The sequence below is a fragment of the Mesoplodon mirus genome (assembly GCF_964341445.2).
Source record: "Mesoplodon mirus genome assembly, chromosome: 19".
NCBI lineage: Eukaryota > Metazoa > Chordata > Mammalia > Artiodactyla > Ziphiidae > Mesoplodon > Mesoplodon mirus.
Window position 1 is genome coordinate 61,738,451 of NC_138995.1, and position 23,576 is coordinate 61,762,026.

At 50.6% G+C, this 23,576-nt stretch overlaps 1 protein-coding gene and 1 pseudogene across 3 annotated transcripts; one reads left to right on the top strand and one right to left on the bottom strand.

The window, feature by feature from the left end:
- The first annotated feature begins 6,679 nt into the window (after nucleotides 1-6,679).
- RPS9 (ribosomal protein S9) lies at nucleotides 6,680-13,615 on the top strand. 2 transcript variants are annotated; one of them, XM_082606211.1, is made up of 4 exons: nucleotides 6,680-6,830; nucleotides 7,047-7,169; nucleotides 12,114-12,300; nucleotides 12,389-13,356. In XM_082606211.1, exons 1-4 carry the CDS (start codon nucleotides 6,734-6,736, stop codon nucleotides 12,399-12,401), a joined length of 420 nt encoding a protein of 139 aa, XP_082462337.1. In that variant the 5' UTR covers nucleotides 6,680-6,733; the 3' UTR covers nucleotides 12,402-13,356. The 2 variants fall into 2 exon arrangements, with proteins under 2 accessions (XP_082462337.1, XP_082462336.1); XM_082606210.1 differs by lacking the exon at nucleotides 12,389-13,356 and adding an exon at nucleotides 13,368-13,615 and having other exon boundaries at nucleotides 6,681-6,830.
- A 901-nt stretch (nucleotides 13,616-14,516) lies between these two features.
- On the bottom strand, nucleotides 14,517-22,744 carry LOC309794825 (leukocyte immunoglobulin-like receptor subfamily B member 2; annotated as a pseudogene). The gene is made up of 10 exons: nucleotides 22,694-22,744; nucleotides 21,035-21,328; nucleotides 18,858-19,139; nucleotides 18,366-18,646; nucleotides 18,049-18,052; nucleotides 17,754-17,897; nucleotides 16,207-16,323; nucleotides 15,673-15,707; nucleotides 15,193-15,300; nucleotides 14,517-14,660 (listed from the first exon to the last, which is right to left on the bottom strand). The product of its transcript is annotated as a leukocyte immunoglobulin-like receptor subfamily B member 2 (transcript).
- Between the last annotated feature and the right edge of the window lie 832 nt (nucleotides 22,745-23,576).

A 23,576-nucleotide genomic window follows, 5' to 3' on the forward strand; every position in this document is an offset into this window, starting at 1 on the left:
GCCATGGCTCATGGGCCCAGCCGCTCCACGGCATGTGGGATCTTCCCAGACTGGGGCACGAACCCGTGTCCCCTGCATCGGCAGGCGGACTCTCAACCACTGCGCCACCAGGGAAGCCCCGAGAGTTACTTTTTTTTTTTTTTTTTTTTTTTTTTTTTTTTTTTTTTTTTTTTTTTGCGGTATGCGGGCCTCTCACTGCTGCGGCCTCTCCCGCTGCGGAGCACAGGCTCCGGATGCGCAGGCCCAGCGGCCACGGCTCACGGGCCCAGCCGCTCCGCGGCATATGGGATCCTCCCAGACCGGGGCACGAACCCGTATCCCCTGCATCGGCAGGCGGACTCTCAACCACTGCGCCACCAGGGAGGCCCGAGAGTTACTTTTTATACCATACATTTGTATTCTAGATCCTCCTTTAAGTGTATGTTCTATTCCACAATTTTTTTTTTTTTTTTTTGGCAGTACGCAGGCCTCTCACTGTTGTGGCCTCTCCCGTTGTGGAGCACAGGCTCCGGACGCACAGGCTCAGCGGCCATGGCTCACGGGCCCAGCCGCTCCGCGGCATGTGGGATCCTCCCAGACCGGGGCAAGAACCCGTGTCCCCTGAATCGGCAGGCGGACTCTCAACCACTGCGCCACCAGGGAAGCCCTATTCCACAGTTTTTTACAAAAGCTAAAACACATACGTATGAAATATGCATTTGCAAAACGATCTATATAGCGCCATTCTGCTTAAGAAATCACTAGAACGTTACCAGTACCAGCTTCCAATATTTATACATTGATTTTTTTTTAGACTTTCTAGACGTGGACCATTTTTATTTATTTAAAACAATTTTTTAAAACATTATCTTTAATATTTATTTATTTTTGGTTGCGTTGGGTCTTCGTTGCGGCATGCGGGATCCTTTTGTTGTGGCACGTGGGCTCCAGAGCGCAGGGGCTCTGTAGTTGCGGCGCTCTGGCCCTCTAGTGGTGGCCCATGGACTCAGTAGTTGCGGCACACGGGTTTAGTTAGCCCCACAGCATGTGGGATCTTAGTTCCTGGACCAGGGGAACCATTTTTAAAGTCTTTATTAAATTTGCTATAATACTGCTTCTGTTTTATGTGTTGGTTTTTTGGCCGTGAGTCATGTGGGATCTTAGCTCCCCAACCAGGGATCAAACCCGTGCCCCCTGCATTGGAAGGCAAAGTCTTTTTTTTTTTTTTTTTAATAAATTTATTTATTTATGTTTGGCTGCATTGGGTCTTTGTTGCTGTGCGTGGGCTTTTCTCTAGTTGCGGAGAGCGGGGGCTACTCTTCGTTGCGGTGCGTGGGCTTCTCATTGCAGTGGCTTCTCTTATTGTGGAGTGCGGGCTCTAGGGGCGCGGGCTTCAGTAGTTGTGACGCATGGGTTTAGTTGCTCCGCGGCATGTGGGATCTTCCCAGACCAGGGCTCAAACCCGTGTCCCCTGCATTGGCAGGCGGATTCTTAACCACTGCACCACCAGGGAAGTTCCTATATCTTGATTTTTTAAATGTGTAGCTTTGTTTGGTCACATAGATTTCGTTACTGTAATACAGTCACATGGTGAAAATTCTGGGGCTGAAAATCTCCACCTCTGGTTCTCAATTTCTACCCCCCCCCAATTTCTTCTTTCTTTCTTGCCCTATTTGGTGAATGAACTTGATAGACTCTTGATGTCCTGCAGCCTTAGATTATTTATTTATTTTTTTGGCCACACCATGTGGCATGTGGGATCTTAGTTCCCCAAACAGGGATAGAACCCGCACCCCCTGCAGTGGAAGCACAGAGTTTTAACCACTGGACCTCTAGGGAATTCCCTAAGCTTAGATTAATTTAAACTAGTATACTAACTCCTGCCTGGCTAACACTCTATACTTTTGCCTGTTTTGTAATTTCTCCAATACCTCTCTTCTCTCTACAACAAGGTACTTTGATGACTAAGTACCTGCGTCCTGAGTCTTCCCTCTCAGAAGTTCCTCATTAAAAACTATTCTGAGGGCCTCCACATGCAAAAAAGAAAAAATCCAGATACAGTCTTTACACCCTTTACAAAAATTAACTCAGAATGGATCATCGACCTAAATGTAAAAATGCAAAACTATAGAACTCCTGGTAGATAACATAGGAGAAAACCTAGATGACCTTGGGTATGGCGATGACATTTTACTTTATTTATTTATTACTTTTTTTATACATTTATTTTTATTTTTGGCTGCGTTGGGTCTTCGTTGCTGCGTATGGGCTTTCTCTAGTTGCGGCGAGCGGGCTTCTCATTGCGGTGGCTTCTCGTTGCAGAGACGAGCTCTAGGCGGGGGGGCTTCAGTAGTTGTGGCATGCAGGCTCAGTAGTTGTGGCTCACAGGTTCTAGAGCACAGGCTCGGTAGTTGTGGCACAAGGGCTTAGTTGCTCCGCAGCATGTGGGATCTTCCCAGACCAGGGCTGGAACCGGTGTCCCCTGCATTGGCAGGCAGATTCTTTACCACTGTGCCACCAGGGAAGTACCATCGATGACATTTTAGATATGGCACTAAAAGGCATGATCTGTGAAAGAAAAAATAGATATGCTGGACTTTGTTAAAATTAAAAACTTCTGTGAGAAAATATTGCAAAAGACACATCTGATACAGGATTGTTATCCAAAATATACAAAGAACTCTTAAAAGTCAACAATAAGAAAACAACCTGATTAAAAAAATGGACCAGAGACCTTAACAGATACCTCACCAAAGAATATAAAAAGATGCCAATATGCACGTGAAAAGATGTTCCACATCATCTGTCATCAAGGAAATGCAAATTAAAGCAATGATGAGTGGGGAAGGTCATCACCCTTTCCCTATACATTGCCCTGTGCATCTCTTCCTTCTGGATGTTCCTGGGTTATATCCTTTCATAATAAACCTCTAATTTTAGTAAGTAAGATGTTTCTCAGTTCTGTAAGCTGCTCTAGCAAATGAATTGAACCTGAGGAGGGGGTCGTTGGAAACTCTGAAACACCAATGATGAAAGTATAGTTAAGTTATTCATACATTTAACAATGTTTTGACTGTCAGCTTATATGTTAAGCCTGTGCTAAGACACTGATAAACAGGAAAGATGAGGTCTCTGCCCTCCTATAGACTTTAAAAAAATTATTAAAAAAAATTTTTTTTATTATTTATTTGGTTGCATTGGGTGGGCTCCTTAGTTGTGGCATGCGAACTCTTAGTTGCGTCATGCATGTGGGATCTAGTTCCCTGACCAGGTATCAAACCCAGGCCCCCTGCATTGGGAGTGTGGAGTCTTAACCACTGCACTACCAGGGAAGTGCCTGCCCTCCTATAACTTTTTTGTCTGGGAGCTAACTTGTAAACAAGAAAACAAAAAAGAACAAGGTAGTTTGACAGATACAGAAATACAATGAGAGAATAATAATGATAATGGTAGCTAACGCTGAGTGCTTTCTCGGTGCCAAGCACTATCCTAAGCAATTTGCATAGATTGCATCATTTCATCCTTACGATAACCCTATGAGGTGGGTGTGGTCGTCACCCCCATTTTATAGATGAGGAAGCTGAGGCACAGAATGATTGAGAAACTTGTCTGAGGTATTAGAGCTAGTAATTGAGGATTGCTGAATTTGAACCCAAGCATGTGGATAGAGCAGGGTGATGTCATAAAGGAAAGGACTGAGTGGGACTGTTGCTCTGAGGAGGGAATACTGACTTCCGAGTCCGCTGGACAGCAGCTGTATAAAACAGCAGTGAAGAGCATGGGCTATGGAGCCAGACTGTCCCAGCTGCAATGCGGGCCTGACTTCTAGTTGCTGTGAGACTGAATATACAAACAGACAACGGACAGATCATATATGAAAACAGAACTCTGATCCACAGCCTGCAGCAGCCTGCCCAGAAAACCAGACCACTTATCTATAATAAACAGCTCAGCACTGGTCAGAATGGCCATCATCAAAAAGTCTACAAATAATACATGCTGGAGAGGGTGTGAAGAAAAGGGAACCCTCCTACACTCTTGGTGGGAATGTAAATTGGTGCAGCCACTATGAAGAACAGTATGGAGGTTCCTTCAAAAACTAAAAATAGAATTATCATATGATCCAGCAATCCCACTCCTGGGCATATATCCAGGGAAAACCATACTTCGAAAAGATGCACGCACCCCAATATCCCTTGCAGCACTATTTACAATAGCCAGGACATGGAAGCAACCTAAATGTCCATCAACAGATGAATGGATAAAGATGTGGTGTATATATACAATGGAATGTTACTCAGCCATAAAAAAATGAAATATTGCCATTTGCAGCAACATAGACATAGAGATTTTCATACTAAGTGAAGTAAGTCAGACAGAGAAAGACAAGTATTCTATGATATCACTTATATGTGGAATCTAAAAAAATGATACAAATGAACTTATTTGCAAAACAGAAACAGATTCACAGACACAGAAAACAAACTTACGGTCACCAAAGGGGACAATGTGGGGGAGGAATGATAAATTAGGAGTTTGGGATTAACATATACACACTACTATATGTAAAATAGATAAAAAACAAGGATTTACTGTATAGCACAGGGAAATATATTCAATATCTTGTAATAACCTATAATGGAAAAGAATCTGAAAAATATATATATTTATAACTCAATCACTTTGCTGTACAAGTGAAACTAACACAATATTGTAAATCAACTATACTTCAATAAACAAACAAAAACAGCTCAGTAAGCCAGCCTACTATAAGGCAGGCTTGTAGGAAGTAACAATCCAAGGAACCAAATAATAACCCCTACAACAATAGGTCCAAAAGGGCCAGGACTTGATTAGTAATTCACAACTCTACTCATTTTTGTCCCCACTTCCAATTTAGGACCAAGAAAAGAAAGCCAAATATGTACCCCAACCAATTGCATAGGGTACCTAACTTCTAGTCTGCCCACGTCTAGCTTCTCCATGACGACAGCCTCCAATCTGGGACACCTGAAGCCTTTCCTTTTTTCTGCTATATATCTTTCCCACACCTCTGCCTGCCTTTGAGTCTCTGCCAAAACATGAGTGATGGTGACTGACTCCCTTACGCTGAATAGATAGCCTTTGCTTGTTCTCATCCGGTCAGTCTTAATTTATTTCCACTTTGTGCAGTCTTGGATAAGTTCTGTAACCACTTTTTGGTGCCTCAGTATCTGCCTCTATAAAATAGGATAATAGTATTAGTGCCCCTTAAGCAAGCATCTATAAAACTATTACTATGAGGGAGGGCAACTTCTCTGAGAGTCCTCCTTAAATATGTATTAAGTAAATTAACATATGTAAAGTTCTGAGAACAGGGCCTGATACATAGTAAATATTCCAGAATGTCACCTGTTACTATTTTTAGTGATGGAAATCATGGGTCACACGAATTAAAAACAAAACAAAACAAAAACAAACAAAAACAAAAAACCAAAAAAAAACCCATAAGGTGTTTAGCCCAAGGCCTAGCACATTTAGAGTGCTTATTAAATATTATCTAACAGCGATAAAGAAAGTCATTGGTGTGAATGGGATTATCCCAGAGAGAAAAGGACTAGAGGAAATAATCCTGTCTGAGAGGAAGATGTTGGCCGAGGAGATCAAAAAACAATGTATAAATTCCTCCAGGTTTATAACAAGAGGTGTCAGAACATTTTCCCTGTTCTGGAAACCCAAAGGAAAACCTCAGGATGTAAACTGCTGTCTTTGATAAACAGGCACAAAGCCTTTTAATCATTGGGTCTCAAGTTAAAAAAAAAGTCAGTCACCTTCTTAAAGAGGCTTCCCTGACCATCCTATCTGGAGTACCATTTTCCCTCCGTCATTATCAGTAATTTATTTTCTTCGGAGCACCACTCTGAAATGATCTACTTTATTATTTTTTTTCCCCTGTTCCCCTAAGGCTCAAAGCTTCACGAGTAGAGGATTTGTTTTAGGGTTCAAAAGGGCAGACTGGCTTCTGGCTGTGCTTCGGGTTGACATTCTGATATGAAAAATGATTTTTTTGATTATTCATGGATATAACATTATCTTCTGGAAGGAGCTTTCATTTCGCACAGCTCCAACCGTCTGGGGATCTTTTCACAGAGACGGAGCCGGCTGAAGTCTAGTGGTGGTGGCGGTGAATACTCCAACTTTATACCGCGACTCAGAGGCCAGCTGACGGCACTTAAGTAACCACCGAGGGCGGAGAGGAGTCCTCACTTCTCACCGGACGATGCTCCGACACCTTGCCAGCTAGAGACGGGGTCCTCCCAACTGAGCACGCCGCTCTGGCCCAACCTCTCGTCTCCATTGCTTTTCCGCCCGCCAACGTCTTTTCTGATTGGTGCAGGCGGGCGCTGCGCGTGCTGACGTCACAAGTCGGCGGCGCTGCTATAAGAGCGCGGCCGGGGGACGCGTGCGCCTTTTTCTCGGTTACCGGAGGGGGTGAGTAGGAAAGGCGTACTGCTGTGCTTTTTATTCTGGGTGTGGGTTGTAGGGTCTTGCGGACCATCCGAGCTTTAATGAGTTCGCTAAAGAAGGTGCAGGTGAGATGAAGGTGGTTGAAGAGTAGTGGGAATGGTATCGGTTATAAAAGCTTGAGGGACGTTCTCGCGATATTTTCCCGGGGCGCCGCGAGGTTCTAGCTGCGTTGTGGGACTGCGCAAGCGCTGCTCCGAGTCCTCACTGTCCACTCTTCTTTCCGCACAGACGGGCAAGTAGAGCCAGCATGCCGGTGGCCCGGAGCTGGGTTTGTCGCAAAACGTATGTGACCCCGCGGAGACCTTTCGAGAAGTCCCGCCTCGACCAAGAGCTGAAGCTGATCGGTGAGTGACTAATGCAAGGTTTCTGCTTCCCGGGCCGGGGAAGCTAACACGTGGGTGAGGCCGCCCACGTGCTCATTCTGCTGGAATCCCTCCGGTGTGTCCCCCTCCCTCTTCCCCGAATTCGGGATCGTTCGTTGTTTAGATTTTCTGTACCCCGAAACCACCAATCCTTTTCACTAGTCCGTGGGACTGAACTTGTTCGTCCATTCTTTGCAGGCGAGTATGGGCTCCGGAACAAACGTGAGGTCTGGAGGGTCAAGTTTACCCTGGCCAAGATCCGCAAGGCTGCCCGGGAGCTGCTGACGCTGGATGAGAAAGACCCGCGGCGTCTGTTTGAAGGTGTGTATGGGAAACATTGGGCTTCAGTTTCCGCTTGATTAGAACTAAGTGCTCAGCAAGCTTGGCCGCCTGGCTGTAGCTGTACACAGTGTAGCAAAACAGTACTGCTTATGTGTCTTGTTCACTGGGGGTGGGAATAGACTGAAACTTCTGAAATGTTGGTTGGTTCTAGCAGGGAGGGAGCTTTACTGTGTGCATTTGCCTGCTTTAACGTGGTCGAGGACATTTACTCGAGGTCTGAACAGGAGAGGACCTGTGGATATCACAGGGAAGAACATTCCAGGTGATTCTGGAGAGGGTACAGATCATAGTAATTACAGTGACTAAAAAAATTGTGGTAAGGTACACGTGACAGAATTTATCATCTTTTAGACTCTTAAAGTTGTAAATTTCTACTTTGAGATGGGGCGTTAATGGAGGGCTTTTGGAAGGAATGATTGGCATTAAAATAGCTGGTATTTTATAAGGCTCACTGAATGCCATTTTCTAAGCTCTTTGTGTACATTATTTAATCTGCACAAGTAACCTCATAGCAGGTACTGATAATACTCTTCTTCAAATGAGCAAATGGTCAGAGGCCTCCCACCATAGGTGGGACTGGAGGGCAGGCTCCAGAGTTCAGGTGAGTTCAGCAATGGGGATGGAATGAGGATTCCAGGGGAAGCTTAGAGAACATCACCAAAAGTTGAAACAGTGTCTAAGTGTAAGAAGTAATCAATAGACTTGGTTAGTGTGTTTTACATTGTATCCTGGTGTGGGAGATACATGTACACACATACATACATACATACAGTTTGTGATTCTAACAGATGTGAGTTTGGCTGTAGGTGGTTCTGTATCTTGGGTTTTTTTTTTCTTGTTTTTTTTTGTAACAGTTTTTATTGGTATAAAACTTACACAACATGACGTTTACTCAAAGTGTCCACAACTTGTTTTTAGTTGCCTCTAAAATTGGCCACTGCCTAGGTGTCATCTTGATAACTTGCTTTTGGCCTGTCCCTGGGAAATCTTGATTTCTGGTGAAAAGCAGGAGGGGCTGGGAAACCCGCCAGGCTTCCTTGGGCACCTCGCTTTTTATTCTCAATCAGGGTTGCTAGTCTGATTTTTCTCCCAAACTGTGGCTAAGGAAGGAAGTGCTGTTACACTCCTCGCTGTTAAGCATAAGTAGTCATCCATATTAGAGGTTGAGAAAGGCTTGGAGCGTGTTTAACTAACTACCGCACATTTATCACTTTTATCTGTCCTATACCCAAGGATGTGAGAGGTTTTCATTCTTGAACTTTTGTTAGTTCATAAACTCCTTTGCAGTCTCATGATAATTGAGGAATCTCCCCCATAGACACTGGTATCGGGTGGGACTTTATCCCTGAGTCTGGGGGACAGACTGCAGCTGGTTCTGAGGAACTTGCTGAAGATAGAGATAATCACAGAGAAACTTAGGTGATAAGCAGTCATGTGACAAAGAGATGGCATAGGGCAGGGTGAGAGGCCAGTGTCCAGGGATTATTTGGTTTTCCGGGGTGGAAGTGGAAGTTGCAAGAGGGAGGCATCAGGTAGTACACTTTCTAGTGAATGAAGCTCTTTAGATTCCTGGGATGGGGAGGAGGAGCCTGCAAGCTCTTGTTCGCTGTTACAGCCTTGCCTTGCTTCAGATGCAGCCTTTCCCACTGAGGTGTGAGAGTCTCATCTGATAAAAAGACTTACTGGTTCATTCAGTCAGTTACAGGTATGAACTCCTTCCTTACACCAGCTTAAGGAGGACAGGTATTACATCCATTTTTCACATTAGAAACTAAGGCATTTACAGGCTGGCCGCATGCTATAGTGACAAGGGCCCCTTTGCCACTGAGGTGCCCACTGGCTTACATTTTTAAAAAATTTATTGGTTTGGCTTTTACATTTTAAAAACTGATTCTGGGGGGCTTCCAGTGGTTGAGACGCCACGCTCCCAATGCAGGGCCCTGGGTTCAACCCCTGGTCAGGGAACTAGATCCCACATTCATGCCGCGACTGAGTTCACATGCCACAACTAAGGAGCCCTCGAGCTGCAGCTAAGGAGCTGGCCTGCCTCAACTAAGACCTGGCACAACCAAATAAAAGTAAATAGATGGATAGATAGATAAACAGATAGATAAAACTAGTCTTAAAAAAAGGAAAACTGATTGATTGTTAATGCTTTGGCCAAATGGAGCCCATGTAACAATTTTTAGTAGTTGGGCATGATCCTGTTGAAGATGCACAGTTTATCGGTGTTATTTTTGTCTTCATACCAAATAAGGTTTTTCCTGTATTGATGACCCTCCCCATTGTTTAAGGATGTAGGTGTTTTAATAGTAAATATGGAATATATTTTTGAAGTAATACAGGTTGAATTATTGTCAAGTTTCTATTTTCTAATGTAAGGACAAAAAGGCATGAAGTGTCCAAACTGGTAGATAATCCCAAACTCACTTTTGTTTACCTTTGAATATGTTTTTATATTACTATTTGAATATCATGTCTGTGTTTTAAATTGTATAATTTATAATTCATTATTATATTAGTTTCAGGTGCACATAGTTTTATAGTTATAAAACTTTTTCTTGTGATGAGAAGTTTTAAGGTCTCATTGTGGGTTTGAGTTGCATTTTCCTGATGGATTAATGATGTTGAGCACCTTTTCTTGTGCTTTTTGGCCACCTGTATGTCTTTGGGAAAATGTCTATTCAGATCATCTTCCCATTTTTTAATTGAGGTGTTTGTTTTTTGGTTTTTTTTAAATAATTTTTTATGGATTTATTTATTTTTATTTATTTTTGGTTGTGTCGGGTCTTCATTGCTGCTCGTGGGCTTTCTCTAGTTGCAGCGAGTGGGGGCTACTCTTCATCGCGGGGCGCAAACTTCTCATCGCGGTGGCCTCTCTTGTTGTGGAGCATGGGCTCTAGGCACTTGGGCTTCAGTAGTTGTGGCACACAGCCTTAGTTGCTCCGTGGCATGTGGGATCTTCCTGGACCAGGGCTCGAACTTGTGTCCCCTGCATTGGCAGGTGGATTCTTAACCACTGCACCACCAGGGAAGTCCATTTCTGCTCTTAAGTTGGATGAGTTCATTACATATTTTGGGTATTAACCCCTTATTAGATACATGATTTGCAAATATTTTCTCTCATTCTGTATGTTGCCTTTCCATTTCGTTAATTTCTTTTGCTGTGCAGAAGCTTTTTTGGTGTGGTCCCACTTGTTGATTTTTGCTTTTGTAGCCTTTGCTTTAGGGTCAAATCCAAAAAAATCATCTCCAAGATATGTCAAGGACCTTACTGCCTATGTTTTCTTCTAGGAGTTTCATGGTTTCAGGTCTTACATTCAAGTCTTTAATCCATTTTGAGTTTCTTTTTCCACCCCCTGCCACACAGCTTTCGGGATCTTAGTTCCCCAACCAGGGATTGAGGAACCTGGGCCACGCCAGTGAAAGCACCCAGTCCTAACCACTGGACTGCCTGGGAATTCCCGATTTTGAGTTAATTTTTGTGTACAGGATAAGGTAGGGGTCCAGTTTCATTCTTGTATGTGACTGTCCTGTTCTCCCGACACCATTTATTGACGAGACTTTTCTTTCCCTGTTATAAATTCCTGGCTCCCTTGTTGTAAATTGACCATTAATTTGTGTGGGTTTATTTCTGGGATGTTTATTCTGTTCCCTTGATGTGTTTTTTATGCCAATATCATACTGTTTTGATTCCTATAGCTTTGTAATGTATACAGCTTTGTTCTTAAGATTGGCTTTAGCTATCCAGGGTCTTGTGGTACCATAAAAATTTAGATTCTTCTTTTTCTGTGAAAAATGGCATTGGAATTTTGATAGGGATTGCATTGAATCTGTATATTGCTTTTAGATAGTATGGGCATTTTAACTATCTTTCCATTTGTTTGTGTCTAATTTTTTTCATCAGTGTCTTATATTTTTCATTGTGTAGGCTTTTCATCTTTTATGCGGTTATAAATGGGAGAATATCCTTGTTTTGTATTCAGCATTTATTCAGTGCATATTATGACCTGGGGTGTTGGGAAAGGTATGTAGTATGTATAGTATGTTTCTCCATTTAGATTCTGGTCTGCTAGGAAGACTTTGTCATCACAGTGAGCCATCTTTCCTTCAAGCTTTGCCTGGGGGCAAGGGAGGGGATGGGTGGTAATGGTGCTTTTACCCCAGTGTCAGTGTGTTAGTGATAATCCTGTGTGATGATAAGGAGCTCAGTGAGTGTGAGCCTGGGGGAAGGTTTTGCCCACAGCATCCCAAGAGCTGTCCTGAGTGGAGCTTTGGATGCCCATGGACAAGAAGTAGCGAAGCCTCCTGAAAGTAGAGTTGTGTAAAAGGTAGAAGCTGACCTCTGCTGGATTACTTTATGCCAGGCATTGTTAGGTCCACACCATCTTTTTAGTAGACAATCTCAATGATAAAATGGATGACATGCACTCAGCTTAAATGTATGCCCAGTCTTTTTCAGGCCTATAAGATTGGTTCTGATACTGTTCCAATACTATAGATACGGAAGGTGGTTTAACCTCATTTGATTAGTAGGGCTTTCTTGACTCTAGAATATTAGCCCTTAGCTGCTCTGCTGTGTTATGGGAGGAGTAGTTTAGGAACAGCAGCACTTAGACTTTTGCAGATGAATGCTAAGCCTTTCAAGGGGGTTGTCTCATTTACTCTTCCCAGCAACTCTGGAAGGTTCTTCCTTTTTCAGATGAGCAGACTTGTGTGTAGCCACCTGCCTTCGGGTAGTGTGAAGACTCCGTTAGTCACAGTGGCTCACATAGTAGCATGTTGAGTCCTGTATCAGAATTAGCTCTACTTCCTACTTCGTCCCACCACCATGATTTGGAGGTGGAGGATTTGAACCCAGAAGTCTGAGGTCGGCCAGAATGCTGAGGCAGGCCTTCCTTCCCCTCCTTCCCCTCTTACCAGGCAATGCCCTGCTGCGGCGACTCGTCCGTATCGGGGTGCTGGACGAGGGCAAGATGAAACTGGATTACATCTTGGGCCTGAAGATTGAGGATTTCTTGGAGAGACGCCTGCAGACCCAGGTCTTCAAGCTGGGCCTGGCCAAGTCCATCCACCACGCCCGTGTGCTGATCCGCCAGCGCCATATCAGGTACCACCTCTGGGCTCCCTGAGCCTTCCCCACCCCATCCCCTCTGATGGTTGCCCTCACTAAGCCGCTGTCGCTATCTCCTGTGCAGCCCTTGGAGGTGATGAAGGTGTGAGCTCCCCTTGAGGGTACAGATTGACCCCCTACAAACAGCTCATGGGGGAGCTGGGGGCAGCCTCATCCCCCCCGTAGCCCAGCGCAAGGGTCACTGCGGCTGGAGCCGTACACCTTGCGAAGGCTTCTACGAGGCGTGCGGGTAGCTGGACAGGTAACAGCCCTCGGTGTCCGGTTGAGAGGAGTCACTGGGGCTAACTGACTTGGGTGGCTTTGGCTGTGTAGTGGGCCCTTGTGAAGCCACTGCAGGCCCTGATCACAGTGCACTCTCCTGTCGGCCTTAATTTGGTGAGTTCACCACAGGCCAAGGTCTGATGCTCATGGTGGCAGCTGCCACAGTGAAGACCAGAGGCCAGAAGGGTCTTTATCTGAGTACTCAGTTTACCCTTTGTAAATTGGGCCCCGTTCATGAGGCCCAGTTGAGCTGTGTAGTAAGTGGTTGGGATACATGCATACTGGATTTCTGCCGCAGCCTTTCGTTAGCCCTGTGACCCATGGGCAGGAGCCTCTCACGTTGCTTGTCTGAAATGAAACAACCCCTATCCTTTCGGGTTGCTGCTTCGAAGACAATGAAACTACACCTGCTCATAGAGCTCAGTGTGTGACACACACAGTTGAGAATATTTGAAGTGTCTGGCACAGTTGTGTATTTGAAAAGCAGGTCTTGGGTTTGTATGTTGCCACCTCACCTCATTCACTCTGGTCTCTGTGGGTTACTTCTGAATTGCTCTCTCCCTTCTGTGAGGTGTGAATGTAAAGGTGGATGCATTTGTGTGAATTAGGTGATGCCTGAAAGCTCTCCGGAACACACAGCAGTTCCTTAAGATCAGGAGCCCTTCCTGGTTATTGCTTCAGAGTCAGTGCAGCTCTGTAGCACCGGCCCTGTCAGCTGCAGAGCACAGGCAGAGGGGAGCAGCGTCCTGTTCCCCGTCCTCTTCACCTGCCGCCCCCTCCAGGGTCCGCAAGCAGGTGGTGAACATCCCATCCTTCATTGTCCGCCTGGACTCCCAGAAGCACATCGACTTCTCCCTCCGTTCTCCATATGGGGGCGGCCGCCCCGGCCGCGTGAAGAGGAAGAACGCCAAGAAGGGCCAGGGCGGGGCTGGCGCTGGCGACGACGAGGAGGAGGATTAAGCCCACCCATCCCGCCTGGGCTGATGGAGCATCTAGTTTTCCAGTCAGATAATAAAACAACGTTTCAGAACTGGTGTTTATTGGTGTGCCTCTTTCCTCCGCGCTCTGAACACAGGCCTTCTGTAGTGGGAAGTGCAGGCTGCGTCCTTCAGCGGGTTTCCACACATGCACAGAGGGCCCTGGTCTGCTTTGTTCAGGTGCTTGGGACCACCTGCAAGATGGTGGTCCTTTTCGCCTTAGGGCTGGGCTGCGGTGTCCTGACAAACATCTCTGCACATAACTTATCACAGCAGGGAGACCAGTAGTATTATGAGGAAGGTTCTTTGAGACAAAACCAGAAGGAAATTCTCAGCCCCCCATTTGCATGTGGGGCGAGGAGTCATTTCCAGGCAGAGGATGCAGGGGAACCCTGCCCCTCCCCCTGCATTTGGAGTTTCTGATGATATTCTTGGTCCCAAGGGAGGCAGGCTTCCCTTTTCTCTGTTTGAGAAGCTGCCTCAGGCAGGGAAGGAAGGGGCTTGGTCTCAGGAAATGAGGAACACTTGGAATTGAGCAGCCTCTGAGCAGCTGCAGCCACAGGGCACACTAGTCCTGGTCTGGGGGATTTGGGGCTGTGATGTAAGTGGCCAGCTTCACAGTGAGGGCTCAGGGTTCTCTGCGAAGTCTGAAGCCTGCAGAAGAATCGAAGTCCTTGCAGCCTACTTGGGCTGGGTGGTAGGCCTCCCTCACCCCAAGGTGTTGATGGCGGTTCTGTAGGGTCCTTGAGGTCAGGACCCTTGGTAGGGACCATAAAGTCAGCTGTGATGACCATGGAGTTGTGGAAGCAGTTGGCTTCCAGGAGGTCTCAAGCTCCTGGTGGTTCGTGTCAGGACTCCAGGCTGGCTGGAGTTCAGTATAAGCATTTATGGGGGCAGCTCCTGGGGGTCCCTGAAATCCGGTCCCTGGGGCGTGGGGTCTGGGTCCTTCCTGGGCTAGCGGATGGCGAGAGCAGCATACACGCTGGGCTCTTCTGGGGACTCCCCTGACTGGGGGGCAGGGGGTGCAGTCTCCCGTCTGAGGGTCGAGTGGTTCAGCTGGGCATAGGTCACATCCTGGGGGGCTTCAGATGCGGCAGCCTGGCGTGGGGGAGAGGGAGGGAGGTTGGTTGCGGGGGGCCTGGGGCTCCGGGAGGAAAGGAGGCACTCCTTGGTGGTCTTAGTCATCAAGGCTCTGCTGGAGACACTGAGGGCTGGTCTCTGAATCTTTATCCTTCTTTGAGTCCCTGTAGCTTGGAGCCTCAGGGAGGAGGGAAGTGAAGGAAGTGGAAATTCCTGTGACTGGTGGCTGGTTGTGTAAATTTGGTGCAGGGGAGAGGGTAGGACTGGAGGTAGGAATTGGGTGTGGCGCCGTCACCATGGAGGGACGGTCAGACCCCACCGCAGCCTGGGAGGAGCTGGGGTTCGCCAGAGTGTGAGCAGGAGCTGACCCTCACCCCAGTTAACCAACGCCCGAGGTACGTTGCTGGGGTTCACCCAACCCGGAACAGCCGAGGGCTGAGCGAGTATTTTAGAACCCTCTGGAGTTGAGAAGGCATCCCCTCTGGGCCTCTCTGCAGCCCCAGGATTGGACTTAGCTCCTTTGTGGGGGGCACAGACTCTTAGCCCTAACCTTCAGCCCTGCCAGCTCCACCTGAGCATTCAACACCTTGAAGGTCAGAGGAGACCAGGTGTGGGGTTGCAGCAGGCCCACAGGGCAGGTGCTTCCAGAAGGGAGAGGCTGCCAGGAGTTGAGTGGCGTCAGCGTTCAGTGTCAGCTGGATTTGACGTCTGAACAAGGAGGTGCGGGTGCCCTGGTCAGGATTGGGGGAGCTGACCTGACCAGCTGCCTGCCGTCCTCTGGCTGTGTGTCTTCCACGACAGCATCCGGTGGGGACAGAAGAAGGGGGTGCCATCTCTTGCCGAGATTCCCTGACATCTCACAGCAGATGTCCAGAGAGGGTCAGCGACGTGGCCAAGGCCACACAGGATCAGATTCGACCTCTCACATCCCCAAGCCCAGAACCCTTTCCAACCACTGCCTGGTGTCCACTGCCCACCCACATTGTCTGGCCCTGTCTCCTGCCCCCAGGACGGCCCCTCTTCCCCTAACACAAGCTCTCCTCGACGTCCGCAGCTGGGCTGGAGCTGGGGGAGGAGAGGAGTGTGAGGGGCGGTGCGGGAGCTGCACGCAGGCTGGGCGGGGTGGGAGTCTCTGGGAGAGGTCTTGCCTCTTCTGCCGGCCTCTGTCCTCGGGCACTGATGCTGCGGCCACTGCAGGAAGTTGGGAATCGGCCTCCAACCCACCCCAGAACCCTTCTCTAGGGTTACAGTAAGATCTGCGAGGGCCTACGAACTGATAAGATTATAATCCCCTCCCACCTCCATAAAGAAGTCAAGAGAAAAATCTAAACCATAAAATATAAAACTTGCATGTGTTTTCAAACATTTCGTAAGTTTAAAAAAATCAAAAGAATACTTTAAAATACGTGTACGCTCATATTTAATCTCTTCTTTTTAGATTTTCTCATTCGGAGATGCTGGAGGGGTTTTCTAACCTGACTTCACCCGTCTCTTAGGTTTCCCTTTGGCTGGTGCCCTAAGCCCAGCACCTGCAGGGGCCTGGGTCACCCCGTTCCCTGCTCACCCGACTTCCTGCGTCTGCTCTGACCCCGGTGTCGGACGAGGAGGACGAGGAGGACGAGGAGCAGCAGGACAAAGGCCACCGAGACCCCGATCAGAACGTTCAGGTACCGTTTGAGACCTGGGGCACCAGTGATGTCATGAGTGAGCCTAAGATGCCATTCAGTTGAGCGCCTACTGTGTGCAGGCTCGTGCTGGGGTCTGTGCATTCATCTCCTCTAACCCGCCCCACCCATTTTACAGACGAGGAAACTGAGGCACAGAGAGGGAATTCACAAACCCCAGGTGACCCAGTCTGGACATGGCAGAGCTGGGGTTGGAACCCAGGACTGTGGGCTCCCTCGTATTTTTTTAAAATTATTTTTTAATGCTGTCGCCTCCAGGCAGAACACCAGTGCAGAGACGTGTCCCTCAAACCCAACCCCTACTCCTCTGCCAGCCCAGCCCAGATCTGTCCCCACTCTGCAGAGGCCTGGCATCCCCCCACAGGGCCTGTGTGGACAAGGGAGTGTGTGTCTGGGAGGGGCAGGCGGGAGGCTCTGGCCTTCCTGAGCTCTAAACAGGGCCTGTGCTGAGGGCTCCCCGTTGAGGGAGGAAGCAGGAGGGCTCCTCCACGCAGGGTGAGCCTCGGACTCTGCGAGGAACATGACTCAGCCAAGATCCCAAGCTTGGGAAGTAGCAGAGCGGTGTGACTTCCAAGCCCTGTTCTTTCCCTGACCCCACGGCTGCTCCTTGGAGGGCTGAAGCCCCTGGCTTTAAGGAGGAGGGCTCAGACACCATCCCCACGCACAGTGTCGGAGCAGACTTCTTGCCCTTTGCAGTCGGGGAAGTGGATCCCAGTGAGAAGAAAGAACTTTCCTCAGGTCATTAACTCAGGAAGTGGGCTGAGCCAAGACCAGACTGAGCTCCTCCCACCACCACCTCCTCACAGAGACCCTCACTCACCCGTCTACACGCCTGACTCTGTGTGGGGGAGAAGCTGATCCTCAGAGCCTCCTGGGGGTCCGGACAGGAGGGGAGGGCGGGGGGCTGCTTCTCCCCACACAGCCCACTGCTCCTGCCCCAGGATGGGCCCTGACATCTCCCTCTCCATGATCCCCCACCCTTCATCCACCAGCCTCAGCCCCGGGAGCCCTTTGGTCTCCCCACATCTCTGCTCGACTCCCAGCCCTGCTGGGACACAAGCTGTGCCAGGGCCTGTGATCTTGGTCCCGTGAGGATTGAGGCCTCTGCTAGCCACCCGCTCTTGTGTTGTTCTCTCAGGGTGAGGGGCTACGAGGATTGGGGACCAGAGGAGGATGGAGATGGGGGGGCTCTGGTCTTTTCCCCTTCTGGTCAGCCCCGAGTCTTCTCTATCACCTGCAACATGTCTGGACCCCAGGGATGAGGATGAGGATGGTGCAGGGAAGGGAGTTGCTCTGGCTTTGTCCATCCCTTTACTGTTGATTCCCCTCCTTCTGTGACCCCCTCACTCCCAGCCCAGCCTAGAGCTGGGGACAGGACCCTGAACTGACCAGGAAGACACACAGGGCCAGGGCTGGGGTCCCCCACCTGAGAGCAAGAGCTCCAGGGGTCGCTGGGCTGTGACCTCAGGGAGGGGGAGGTGCTCAGTGAGCTGTAGCACGTGTAGATCCCACTGTGGGCTGAGGTCACAGGACTCAAGGTGAACTTGTTCTGAAAGGGTGGAGCCGTGTCCTGCAGACGAAGGTGCTGGGGAGGAGTGAGTGACCCCTCCTTGGACAGATGGAGGGGATCGGACCAGACCTCAGAGCCACACTGCAGGGTCGTGTTCTCTCCCCAGGGCACTGAAGGTCCCGGCTGGGCTGAGAGGGAGGGTTTCCCGTACCTTCCTGGGGGCGAGGAAGGTCGTGATGTGTACAGAGCCACCCCCTACACACCCTTGACCCTGAGCTGAGGGACCACCATCCTCTCTCCAGGGACCCTATCTGTGACCCCCTCTCAGCTGCTCTCAGCCCCTCTGTGTGGGTCTCTCTTATCTCCTGGCACCCGCTCCATTTTTCTCACTCACTCTCCGTGGACCACTGCCCTATCTCAATGTCTGCTGTAGGACTCCTCCCAGGACCCCATCACCACCAGGGGTGACTCTGGGCCCAGCACCCTGAGAACACAGTCAGGACATGGGGCAGGACAGGGGCTCCTCACCACGACCAGGCTGTGCAGGGGGGCGCTGGCGGCCGACCACACTTAGAAGAGGCTGTGTCCACCGTAGCATCTGTACTGGCCCCCATGGGTGCGGCTCACATGGCCCAGGGGGAAGTCAGGGCTGTGCTGGGCCTCAAGACACAGGGGAGGTGTGACCTCCTCGTCCTTGGTCAGAGCAAATCTGCCAGAGCCGGCCTTTGAGTGACACCGGAGGGTCAGGCTGTCTCCACAGAGCACGAGTGAGTCCGGCTGGGCTGAGAGGGAGGGCTCCCTGTACATGCCTGCAGAGAAGGGACAGTGGCACCGAGGGGGACGCACACCCCACATTGCTCACTGGGGCTGCAGTGAGAGTTCTCCCTGGTCCCTCCCAGGCCTCCCGCCAGTGGTTCTGCCCCAGGAGGCCACTGCCCCTGACCCTCCATCACCCCAGGGCTCACTGGGCACAAGGCTCAGGTCAGGGGTCCAGGAAACGATGGGGCTGGGGGCCCTCACCTGTGACCTGGCGATGCAGAGGGTCACTGGGGTGTGACCACACGTGGAGGGAGCTGGGAGAATCATAGCGTCTGCAGGTCCCCCCACGGGAGGAGTTGAGGGGGCCCACAGGGCACATGGCCTGTCCCCTCCCATGGGTCCTCGATGTCCGGTGTCGGGCGGGTCAGCACCTCCCTCCTTCAGCAGGTGCAAAGTGCCCGCTGCAAACTGTGAGCTGCATGCCAGGGACACGCTCCCTCCTGAGGCCACCACAGGGCGTGGCTGGGCTGAGAAGGAGGGGCTCTGCGCACCCCGAGGGAGGGGAAGGGGCTGGGTTAAAGGGGGACCTTCACCCCTGTGGGCTGCGAGGGGAGACGTCCGTCCCCCTGAGCCCACACTCTGCTCCCTCTGCCTGTAAGGACGACGCCGCAGTGGGAGGGGACCCGGGTCCTCCCTCCTACCTGTCCCCACCAGGAGCAGGGGGTCACTCCACTCTGACCTGTCTTTCCTGCTGCGATAGACACACTGATACTGCCCTGCAGTGCTTGAGCTTGAGGATTGAAAGGGGAAACTGGCCTTGTTACTGGAGTCCTGTGGGGCCTCAGCCTCCCAGAGTCCAGAGGGCCTCTCTCTATACAGACGGTAGACATCAGCCCTCAGAGACCCCGGACACCAGATGGTCGCAGGGCTTCCCTTGGTGACCATGGGGCGTAGGTCAGCCCAGATGGAGGGTTTCAGGTGGATTCCTGGAAAGGAATCAGACCTGAAGTGTCAGGGGTGCCTTTCTCCCCTCAGTTTCCCCAGCTGTCACCGCCAGACCCCTTCCAGACAGGTCACCATCATCCCAGACCTGCTGTGCTCGCCCCAGATGACCAGGGGCTTGTGGGATTGAAGCAGGTCTTGGGGGCGCTCACCTGCCTGGACCTGGTCCCATGGGTCTGGGCACAGCCCTAGAAGAGAGTTCCCTGTGAGCGCCCGCCCTCCAGAACACATAGATGCTCCAGGCCTGGTCTGGGCCCTGAGTGCTGGGGTCAGACCTGAGGCTGAGCACTTCCGCCCTCCCCCACCAGGTTCTGCCGCCCCTGAGCCGCCTTAGACCTGGGGTCTCTCAGCTTCAGACCTGGGAGGAGCGGGGCCCCTTCCCCCCTCCCTTCCCCAAAGCCCACCGAGGCAGAGAAGGGCAGTGAGGGTCGGGGTCGTGGCTGGGCCTCCCGTGGCCCCCAGCTGTGCTGGTGTCTTACAAAGTCCACCGAGCCAGCAGGACAGACAGACACGCGGCGGGTGACAAGGTGCAGGCTCTGTGCTACACGTCACCGGGTCCTTCATAGCAGCCTCTCAGGAAGAGGAATAGCCCCCCCAGGGCCTCACGCTGCTCTACCTGCAGGATGGGGCCCAGGAGACAGCCGGCTCTGGGACCTTCCAGACCACATCTGGGTCTCACCAGACCCCACGCACTCTGCCTCTCGGGCCAAACCCAAAGACAGACAGTGACACTCGTCCCAGGACAGGAAGTGGAGGATGCAGGGCAGGGCCTAGGAGCAGCCCAGTTTGGGCTCCGATTCTTTTTTTTTTTTTTTTTTTGCTGCAGAAAGCTTTATTGTTTCCCTTTGGCCCAGGGCTCGGAGAGGGCTCCAGGGCGGTTAACAAGCTGCCCAGTGGCTGCAGGGACAGGCTGCAGGCAGAAGCCCTGACCCCAGAGGGGCTCCTCACAGGCCGCTGGGCTCCAGGGGCTCCTAGTGGTGCCTGGGGCTGAGCCTTTGGAAGAGACACTCGCCCAGCCCAGCCTGGGGGCCGAGCAGCCTGCGGAGGTTGGTCAGGCGGTCGCCCATCTTCTTTTTTTTTTTATTTTTTATTTTTTTTTTTATTTTTTTTTAATTTATTTATTTTTGGCTGTGTTGTGTCTTTGTTGTGGTGCGCTGGCTTCTCACTGCGGTGGCTTCTCTTGTTGCAGAGCACGGGCTCCAGGCGCGCGGGCTTCAGTAGTTGTAGCACATGGGCCCAGCCGCTCCGCGGCATGTGGGATCCTCCCAGACCAGGGCTCAAACCCGTGTCCCCTGCATTGGCAGGCGGACTCTCAACCACTGCGCCACCAGGGAAGCCCGCCCGTCTTCTTGATGAGCTTCACCTGCTCATCCAGGAAGTGGCTCCAGGAAGTCCAGAGGTGGAGTCTGCGCGGGGAGAACCGAGGGCCTGCGGACCCACAGGGCCTGGCGCAGGTTCTTCTCCGTCAGCCGGGCGGCTTCCACGGCGTCCTGGGCTTTACCCACGGCTCCTGGGACGGCTTCGGCACGTCCTGGAAGAGGGCGCGGCCACAGCGCTGCTCTTGCCTTTTCCAGTGAGCTCGGGCCCTCCGGCTTCTCCTCGGTCAGTTCGCGAAACGATGTCTCACGCCCTCGCGAGCTGCTGCGTCGGGTCGAAAGAGAAGCGCAGAGACAGGTAGGTGTGGGAGAGCGGCTGATGCCCGTTACCAGGCGGGTGACGGTGGCCTCCACCTGGCGGAGTAATTGTGACGAATCTGGGAGCTCATGCTTGGTCGGCAACAAGGAGCTAAGCTCAGAAAATGGTGTTGGCTGGTCCGGGAGGCCGAGGAGAGCTGAGTGGGTGATTCCAAGGTTGTGACTGGAAAAAAGCTTGGAGGGTGGTCAGAGTCTGGAGGAAGGGGCGCCCTTGGGTCTGTTCAGTCCAAACACTGGGGAAGCAAGAGACACATGCTTGGCACCGCCCAGCGCACTGCTTGGTTCCAGTTCTGATTTTGCTTTTCATAGAACCTGTGTGACCTTGGAGAAGCCCCTTCCCTTTTCCGAGACGCTGAAAATGCAAAATTTGTTCCTTCCTTCCAACGTTTATTGAGCAGTTACTATATCCAGACATGAGATTCATTGGTGAAGGTGACTGATTCTTTCCCTGGACTCACGGAGCTCTGATGATGACAGCAGACAATACATATTTAGACAATAAATAATTTGGGTCTAGTTTTGTTCAGCTGTACAGAAGGAGAAAAACAGTGAGGCACAGTGACAGGTGGAAGCCCAGCAACCTTGTGATGGGAGTGCTGGGACCTTCTGGAGAAGGAGAGACCCTGGCTGATAGAGGTTAGCACAGGAGTGGTGAGGGGCCGGCACCCTGGGCCGGGAAGAGGCGGAGCTGTTCTGAGCACTGGAGTTCAGGGGATGCTGGGCCCTGGTCACACAGGGTCTAGTGCACCCTGCAAGTGTGCCTGGATTTTATCCTTAAGACAAGAGGGTAATTTTCAGGAAAGGGAGGTATGAACACACAGCTGTGCTGAGATGGTCGCCACTCCGTAGGGATTGGACTGTAGGAGGACTGTGTTGGTACTAAACAGTGATACGGCTCCAGCACCAATTTGACCACTAGGTGATGAGTGGATCAGTATCTAAGTGGTTTATGAGGTTTTCTTATGTAACCCTCCCACAAACCCTACCACAAAATACATTCGCAGTTGAGTGGGATGAATCAGGAAGACTTCTAGGTGGTTTGGAAAGGGGTCTATGGTTTTCATAATTGGCTCAAAGATGACCCCTTGAGAAGACCCAAGTGTGGTGAGAACTCAGGTGTGCGTCTGGGGAGGGGAGGTGGTTAACTGGGATGAGCTTGCTTTGAGGTAGGAGTTAGCTTTGCTGGTCCTGAGAGGTCAGCCCCTTCTGATCATCAGCCTCAGGGAGTGTCAGCTGGAGATACTTGGAATTTACTTGAAGGCAGGTGGAGACCCTGGAAGAATTATTTTTAGGGGAGGGTCCTGCAGTAGATCAGGTTGGGGCCATGAGAATCAAATTCCTCAGCTGGGAGTGAGGCCCTGGGGTGGAAGAGCCAGGAAGGAGGTGCTGGGTTGCACCAACCAGTCCTCCTGAGTCTGCTGCCGAGCTTGACTGGTGCTGGACCAGGGTCATGGGTTCGCGGGGCTCCAGGCCAGGGCTGTTGGATGGGCTCATTGTATGTGAGGTGGAAGCGGGTGAAGCACTGAGGGCTCCTCCACTGTCTGCCTTGCTTGTCTAGCAGAGCCGGTGGGGCTGTCACAGAACAGATGACCCCAGGGGAGAAGGAGGCTCGGGGAGATATTTCTAATCCTGTCAACTGACACACAGAGGAACCACCACCTGCCTCCTGCACTCCTCCTGCACTGGGAACGTGGTTTTGTTTCTCCCAAACCCTTCCTCTATCTGACTTCCTTGTTTCTATCCACAGCAGCACCTTCTGGTCATTCCTCTCCATCCAGACCTCTGAGTCGTTTCTGCTCCTCCCCACCTCTTGTCCCCCCAAGACAGTAACTTTTTTTTTAAAATAAATTTATTTATTTATTTATGGCTGCGTTGGGTCTTCGTTGCTCCCTGCGGACTTTAGTTGAGGCGAGCAGCGCTACTCTTCATTGCAGTGCGTGGGCTTCTCATTGCGGTGGCTTCTCTTGTTGCGCAGCTCGGGCTCTAGGCGTGCGGGCTTCAGTAGTTGTGGCTCGCGGGCTCTAGAGTGCAGGCTCAGTAGTTGTGGCATGTGGGCTTAGTTGCTTCACGGCCTGTGGGATCTTCCTGGACCAGGGATCGAACCCGTGTCCCCTGCATTGGCAGGCAGATTCTTAACCACTGTGCCACCAGGGAAGCCCTATTTTTAGTTTTTAAAAGAAACCTCCACACTGTTCTCCATAGTGGCTGCACCAGTTTATATTCCCACCAACAGTGTAGGAGGGTTCCCTTTTCGCCACACCCTCTCCAGCATTTATTATTTGTA

Excerpts from the sequence above, each read along its gene's own strand:
- RPS9 (XM_082606210.1), top strand. The coding sequence starts at position 6,734 with ATGCCGGTGGCCCGGAGCTGGGTTTGTCGCAAAACGTATGTGACCCCG. Across the intron at positions 7,170-12,113 it reads CCCGCGGCGTCTGTTTGAAG|GCAATGCCCTGCTGCGGCGA; the intron begins GTGTGTATGGGA and ends CCCTCTTACCAG. Across the intron at positions 12,301-13,367 it reads ATCCGCCAGCGCCATATCAG|GGTCCGCAAGCAGGTGGTGA; the intron begins GTACCACCTCTG and ends CGCCCCCTCCAG.